Raw genomic sequence first — 8,155 nt, forward strand, 5'->3', positions numbered from 1 at the left:
AGTCCTCACTCACTTCAGGAGCATTAAACAAGACTGCTGTGCTAGGTGGTAGTGATTCAAAGATGGCCCTCCGGGGACTTGGGGTGTCCTTCTCCCTCCAGTAGGTACAGTGAATCGTATGAAGCAGCTTGGATGCCACCCAGCAGGCCATACCTTCAAATAACTTCCTCAGAGCAGAATTGATCCTGACTATACAATTAGGCAGAAGAAGCTCCAGAAATTTTGTATTAGATGATGATCTTTATCCTGGACACCAATAAATGATATGTGTTGTCAAGAAAAAGGTTGCTTGTATACATGTATATGTACGTGTGTATGCCTATGTACATATATTTGTATACATATGCATATGCCTGTGTATAAGGGAGCACTGCAAATACATTTGGACAGTATGACATCCCTGGAAATCCAAGCTGAGGAAGTTCGTATGTTTGGGTTCCTGAGTTCCGGGAGGTGCCAGAGTTCAGACAGTGAACAATTCATCCAAAACTGTCCCCATCTATTTAGTTCTGAGTTTAGAAGCATGACTTCAGATGACAGTTTACCTGGCAGGAGTTTGGTTAGCAAGGAGTGCCTGAACTTTTCTTTGTTGGTGAGAGCTACTGATTATGTTGGCCATGAGTGAAACCAGAAACCCCTTTCTGTGTGTCTTGATTAAGTCTTGATGGAATTTCTTGTGCTGAACTTAGAAAAGAGAATCTCACAAACCAATGATATATCTCTGAAAGAGTCAGAATCACAAAGTTTCTTTTTCTAATAAAATGTGCTCATGTATCCACACCATCTTCTTCATACCTTTGGTAAATTTGCATATTACTTATTCATTCATTTATTCACTTGTTCATACACAAAGATTAAGTACCTGGGAGGAGCTAAGTCCAAAGATACAAGATGAACTACAGTCTATCAGGAAAAATGAACATGTGCATTTCTAAAAAGCAATGTAAAAATCGCTATGATTAAGTCTGTGCAGAGAGCTATACTAATAAGGGAGAGTAAGATCTTAAAAATAAGGATGAGTTATATCTGTATTCTGAATAGCAAGTACCCTCTTGCAGATCATTTCAACTGATTCTTAAATTAAGCCAGCCTTTAGGAGGGCATATTGTTCTAGAGTACATTATCACCCCCATTTCAGACGGGACTTAATGAGGTTAGGCAGCCCAGCCCACATAGGTGGTAAGAGTCAATAATATGCCCCAACTCTGAATTCCTGATTGTGGTATTATTGCCCTTCTCAGTATTCATAGACTTGGATATAGCATATTACAGTGCCCTGTGTCCTTTCTGTTCCACTGGCCAATAATTATCATACTAGTGCCTGAATCTGGTCAGATCTTTCTGGTTACAACTATGAACCCACAATGTCACAATGCTTTTCATACTTGCAAATTCCTAGAACGTTAATGTGGCTGCAAATGAAGCACAGGGCTTTTCCACTTGGCGGCAATGAAGGCACACCCCCAAGGCCAAGGCGCCCTAGCAGCCTGAGCCTTCACCCACTGGTAGCAAGCACATTTCCATGAGATTAGAAAAATACTTGGGCATCTTGACCCTGCTGATCACAAGAATATTACACGGATGCATCATGTGGTCCTGAGCCTCCTTGTCAGCAAAAGGAAGAAATTTAGCTTTTGTTAAGAGTTTGTTCCCAAATACCAGTGAGACATGTGGCTCTCATTTTCTCTGGGCTACTAAACAAGCATAGGAAAGAAGCAGTTGTCACAAAAGCTTTTCCCAGAAGGTCTGTCCTACACCAAGGCACACGATGGTGCTGTCAAACAGGGCCCAGGCACTAGCTATCACCTTGACCAAGAGGAAGAAGACAAGGTGAGTTTTCCTACAAATGTATAGGTGGTTCTCACAGCAAAAAAATTAACCCACACCCACCCCTGCTTGCCTAACTCTTAGGTGAACTTCGGACCTGAGATTTTGTTCACTTTGGTTCATCACAATAAAAGGAAGCAATGAAAAATACAGCCATTCTCAGTGAATTTCTATGCTGGTTTCATTGAAATCAAATGAAAGCAAGTTTTGCCTAAGCCTGAGGACAGAGCAGCCCCTGGACCATAGAAAGGGACACGGACTGAAATCAGAAGTCTGAGATTGACTCCTGATGTGGTCCCTGTTATGGACTGAATTGTGTGCACTGAAAATGCCTATGTTGAAGCCCTAACCCTCAGTACATTAGAATGTAATTATAGAACAAGTTAGGGCCTTTAGAGAGGTAATTAAGGTTAGATGAGGTCATAGGTGCAGCCCTAATCCAGGGTGACTGATGTCTTATAAGACAAGAAATTTGGACACACAAAGGGATGCACAGAGAAAAGAACCCAGGAGGACACAGCCAGAGGAGGCCATCTGCAAGCCAAGGACAGAGGCCTCAGAAAAAACCCGCCCTGCCAACAGCTTGATCCTGGACTTCCAGCCTCCAGAACTGGGAGGAAATACATCTTTGTTGTTAAGCCTCCCAGTCCGCAGCATTTTCCTACTGTGGCCCAAGCAAACTAATGCAGTCTCTTGAGAACAGGGCAGTCTCTGACAACTTCCCTGAGGTCTCTGAGCTGTGGTTTTCTCACTCTTTAAATGGGGTTTTTAATACCACCCAAGATTATAGAGTGTTAACAGAAAATGCCTACCACAGTGCCTGGCCCAGAACAGACATTCTGTCCCTGTCCCTAAGGAAACCCAGAAAGAGTGGACCAGCCTTGTTCTCAGTGGGCCTCAAAGCCAAAGGGAAGCTTCTAACCTCCTGCTCTGCAACCCATGGGATTTGGGGCCTAACAGGCATGTCAGCAATGTCCAGCTCAGCCTTCTGCTCTGATCCCTCATCTTGGTAGATGCCAGGAGTTAAGAAAATAAAGTGATTCCTCCTCACAGTGGGCTCTACAATTCCCTTTCTTTGTACGTATTCCTGGTTATTCGATCCTTGCCTTGGGGAAGGCTGACCCATGCAACCCGAATCTGACCCAGACCTGTTTGTCCACGGAGACCACAGGTGCGTGCCTTTCCCACATTTTCCTGCTCAAGCTCCAGGTATCTCCTGAGGTTTGGCTCTGGCTGGAGTCACCAGAAGTTGCCTACCAAGCCTTGAATTCTCATTTCTCCATAATGACCAGAAGATGGCGCCTGCATTTCATACTTAAACATTGACTAGTGCTTTTCAAACGAAGTCTTGAATAGGTCACGTTCACCACGACTGTGGTCTTCATGTGGACTACTGTGTATTCTGCTTCTCGGTCTCCAAGGGAAGACTATTTTCATCCCTTCATTTTCAGGCCACGTTATTTTGTCCTTGGTATTTACCCAGAAGAAATACAAACAAATGTCCACAAAAGGACTTGTATAGCAATGCCGTAAGTTTTATTCATAATATCCCAAAACTGGTAACCACCCATTTGACTATCAATAGGAAAATGGATAAACAAACTACAGTCTAGTCACATGGTGGAATACTATGCTGTGGTAAAAAAGGAAGCTACTGATGCATGCCACAAAATGGATGAACTTCAAAAGTATAGTGCTGAGTGACAGGCTCACACAGAAGCCATATTGCATGAACTTACATGAAGTTCTAGAAAGGAAAATTTAATCTATGGTAGAAGAAAACTCAGTATAACCATGGTCTCTGGGGTAGTGTTGATGAGGAAGGTACATGCAGGAGCTTTCTGGGGTGTGGATAACGCTCTGTGCCTTGGTGGGACAGTGGGTCATGTGTATACATTTGAACACCCGTTAAATTTGGACAAATGTATATACATAAGCTACACTTTGTGCATTTTACTGAATGAAAACTATGTCAAAAGAAAAAAGCAAAATGAAAACAAACATTGGACCCTGTTAATGATATGCATTCTGAGGTATTTAGGAGATGTATATAGAGATTTATAGTTGGAACTATCAAAAATATAAGATAGACTGATGGAAGGATAGAGTGATGGACTAAATGGATAGACATGGTAATAACCAAGTATAGTAAAATGCTGATAGTTGGATCTAGCTGGTGGATATCCTTACTGTTACATTTCTCTTAGTGTTACAATATGTTGGAACTTTTCCATGATGAAATTTTCCATGATGAAATTTCATGATAAAAGAATTAATAAACCCACTAATAATTAGGCTCTTGGTTTTCGTTTTTCAAAGTCCTGTTGACATGGTATCTCTCTGATGTTTGAGGCAAATAATCTCCTCTTCCAGCACAGAAATCCTGAAAGTGCAGCACTCTGGTGGAATAGACATCCCTTCATCCCTGGAAGAGATACAAGGTTTAAATGGACAAAATTCTGGGAACTTGTGCTTTTGTTACATTAATGAGAATGTTTTGTTTCTGGTTCTAGAGGAGTCAGTCCTAAACTTACTCCCTGTTCTCTCTGTTCCCCCAACACTCTCCTCTTGTAGGAATCTTCCTGCCATCCTGGACTGGGTGAAAACGCAGAAGCCTGGAACCACAGGTGTCAACATCATCACGTCTGACTTCGTGGACCTGGTGGACTTTGCCACGACTGTCATTGAATTGAATGACCTCCTACAAGAGGATAGAGCTTTGGCTAAATGCTGATTCAATTTTTTATTTAACTTAGCGTTGAATTTGGTGATGCGGGCTAGAGTTCTGAAGGGTTTCCTGTTAGGATGACCCCTGGGCAGTGCTGGTGAAGGAAATGGAGGAGAGCCCTTTCATCCCACCTCACAAAGCCATTTGGATAAAATTACAGAGCTTTTCACTGCATTGTTTTCCCAAATGAGACATTTTTAAAACTCAAGTCCAAGGGAAAAATGCATGTTTCATGTGATAAGGTCAGGATCCCCCCAGTGGCTTATGATGTTAAAGGAAATGGGGTCTCCACTGGGGTACTGGGTGTCCCCCAGTCCGCTCAGTTCCTTGTAGTCTCCCAAGAGGTTGTGTTTGAGCCAGTGAGAAGAACCAGAATCTTCCTGGTCAAAACAATGGCTTATGCAGGTGTGGACTGCTCTGCGTGGTAGCTCTAATATCAACCCACGGCTTTGAGGGGAGAAAGGGCCAAGTACCAGTTCTCTCTAGGCATGTTGAATGTCACCACTTCTTCCCTGAGAGAGTAAGACTTATTTATCACCAAGGTTTTTCAGCCACAGGCTGTTCTTGCATAGCTTGTACTTGGTCACCGGTCACCTTCAGTCTTTAGATAAACAGTGTATACTGCCTTTGGTATCAGAAATGCAGTGCCCAGTTCTTAAGCATTGATTCCTTTCTATTTCTTTTGGCCCCTTCTTAAAAGTGAAAGGAACAATGATGGGGGATCTTTTCACTGTGGGGCCCAACGAGAGATAGACATGCATGTTTGCTGCATGCCAGATTTCTTGGATTTAACTCTATAGCTTTCCCCAAAATGTTTGCCAGGTTAAGTGCCTGCACCATTTTGGCAAAGTCCGCTTTGGAGTGAGATCTTCGAGCCAGATCTTGGAATTGCATTTTGTTGTTGTCTGCCTAGAACTTGGGTCTATGCTGTGGGACACAACCCTGATGGAAAGCACCTTGTTTGTGACACCATGGAGGCAGACACAGGATGAATGGGAACGTGCAATGGATTGGAGGAGGAAGCTCCAAGTGGGTTTGGAGCTGTTCTGTAACTGCTTGAAAACAAGACTACCTCGGGGACATTTAGGATGACTTGTGTGTCATCAAGTGAGAAATACCCAGTGTTGGAACATTTCTAGTTCATGTCTTGATTGTTCTGTTTTCTGCAGGTGTTCTGAGCCTGCTAATCACCACTGTATGAGGGCTTTGAAACTCAAGAGGGAATTTTTTTTTATTGATAAGAGGTGCTTATCTATAAAGAGCCCTCTTGTTTTACTTATTTATTTATTTATTCACATATTTATTTATGGGTTAATTATCTTTAGTGCTTCTTACCTCACTTACAAAGGAGCTTCCTGAACTTTTCTCACCCAGGCCCGATGCTGCCATGGTCTTCCCCCCTCTGTCAGGACCATGCATCTCAGGACTGAGTGACCTCTGACTCTACTGTAGCTGATCTGGCTCCTGCAGTCATGCCGGGGGCAGCGTTCATGTGTCCACTGAGATCTGAGAAGCCGCCACCAAGCCGTGTACTGGGACAGAAGATCAAATGGGTCATGAGGAGCTCTCAGTTCTTGAGGAAGACCCTCCAGAAGACAGTTGAAAAGGAAGGGACTAGAAAGAAAACTGGGCATGGGGGTGCATGCACTCTGATGCTCCCTAGAGCTGCCTGAGAGTCCCTAAGGAAATGTCAACTTCTGTATTCTTAAGGAACAAAGATAAACATGGACTCCTGGATGGGTGTGTGCATGTATAAAATCACTGGACCACCCCCAGGCTGCTTCTCATTTCTACTCTGCAGTAGTCATACTTGGATTTTACATTTTGCCTGCAGTGGGGTTGGGGGAAAGCGATTCTAGGTGAGCTGCTAAAAGCACACACTCCTGGCTCTTGGTCTTCCAGCCTTTACTCTCTGTAAAGTCATTTAAGCCCTGACCTTTCTCTTCCACAGTTTGAGGAGGTCACAACCCAAATGCCTCTGGGAAAATCCAGTTTAACTTTTCCTTTTCTTGCATTTGAACCATTCTCCAAAAAGGTTTTTGGGGATTTTGTTTTCAAATTCTTTAGGGCCTTCTCTGGAAAGGAGTAAGAAAGTAAGGGTCCAAACTTTCTCAATTTTCCTTCAATTCTGGTATTCCAGTGGCAAGCTCCGAAATCCCTGGCCTGCCTACCCTCAGGGTTTTAGCTGTGCTGTTTTTGTTTCATTTTTTATCTTGTTTTAAACTCTTGGTCAATTACTAGAGACTAGATCATTTCCCCTCTTTTAACCCTTTGTTACTTGGCAAAGAGATAAGGAGGCAAGAGGAGAATTATTCTGCTCTGTTTTATTTCGGCCTCAGCTTTGTCCAGGTGCTTGGTGCTATGAGGCCAGGTGTGGGCAGGTATCACACAGGATGCCAGCAACACCCAAGGGCTGCTGACTGTTCTGTGAAATGTTTACTTGATTTTCTCCTTTAGTTTCAAAATATATATATGCACTCCACTTGAGTTGGAACATTTTAAGTGTGCCTCCATGTCTGCATGATAAGAGGAAAGTCACCAAGCATGACACAAAGTACAGAAAATGGTACCGAGGTCACGTGCATGGAGTCCTGCTCTGCATGGCAAGTGCAGGCACTCACTCCTTCATGTGCTCCAGGTTCCCAGCCCAGCTTGCAGTTTGAAATTCTGAACAGTGTTCTCAGTGGTAGGCAAAGGATTATTTACCATTCACCCTTGAATTGGCAGACTCTGTACCAAGAAAGAGTTCTTCACCATACTGTACATGTGTGCATTCTGTTCCTTGATCTAAGGTCAAGGATAAGACTCAGTGATGGGACAAAACAAAAATAGCTTTTATGTCTACGACTCATTCTGCAACTGCCAACAATAAAAATGGCAATCCAACTACATCCGTTATTCGCACAATGTCTGGGGACCTTAGAGATCAAACAAGGCAATCTCGCTTGTTCAGAACTAACTTCAAGATTGACTAAAATGCTACCTGATTGAGCCAAAGAGAGCTTTAGTTTCATAGGATTTGGGCCACAGTCATTCTGAAATGTAGGCTGTTTTTCATAAGCTCCCTGGAACCATTTACCACATGGCCACATTTCCATGGCCTTATGACAAAGGGGACCGTTACAGGTTACAGGTAAGTAAGAGCAGTATTTAAAGGCTTGAACTTGGAGCTTATTAGAGGTACTACTGTGGATTCATGGGTATAATCTATTCTTAGAATTGGAAAGAAAGGTCAAGATGGAATTGATAGAAAGGAATGACAAATTATTTAAGATTAAATTCTAAATTAATGGCAGATTTAAGAGGGTCATGCCAAAAAAATATTACTTATTTACCGTATGAGTCTCTCTAGTAATTACGTTTAGTTATTTTCCTTAGTGCTGAGTCTGGACCCCTGAATTCTTGAGGACAGTTAAACATAGTCCAAACCCAATGTCCAACATAAACTTGAAGAAAAGCACAAAATCTGAGCGCAGGTTATAATCTATTGTAATCCTTGTTCTTCTTTCATGACCTCATATTCACACCACAAAATTTGTTTCTATTCAAGAAGGCAATGTAGTGCAGCATTTCAGAATTAAATACAGTTTTTCAGTGTGT

General features: G+C 42.6%; 1 protein-coding gene across 3 annotated transcripts in view; it reads left to right on the top strand.

The window, feature by feature from the left end:
- PLCXD2 (phosphatidylinositol specific phospholipase C X domain containing 2) overlaps positions 1 to 8,155 on the top strand; it is a 43,271-nt gene extending 35,116 nt beyond the window's left edge. Inside the window, exon 4 of one of the 3 annotated variants that reach the window (XM_036933119.2) lies at positions 4,402 to 8,155. In XM_036933119.2, the coding sequence (XP_036789014.1) occupies positions 4,402 to 4,561 (160 nt within the window). In that variant the 3' untranslated portion in view covers positions 4,562 to 8,155. Of the gene's footprint in view, positions 1 to 101; positions 4,066 to 4,401 lie in introns of those variants that run through there. The other 2 variants (XM_057502481.1, XM_057502490.1) reach the window with 2 other exon arrangements.

This window comes from Manis pentadactyla, chromosome 1 (assembly GCF_030020395.1).
Source record: "Manis pentadactyla isolate mManPen7 chromosome 1, mManPen7.hap1, whole genome shotgun sequence".
Lineage (NCBI taxonomy): Eukaryota > Metazoa > Chordata > Mammalia > Pholidota > Manidae > Manis > Manis pentadactyla.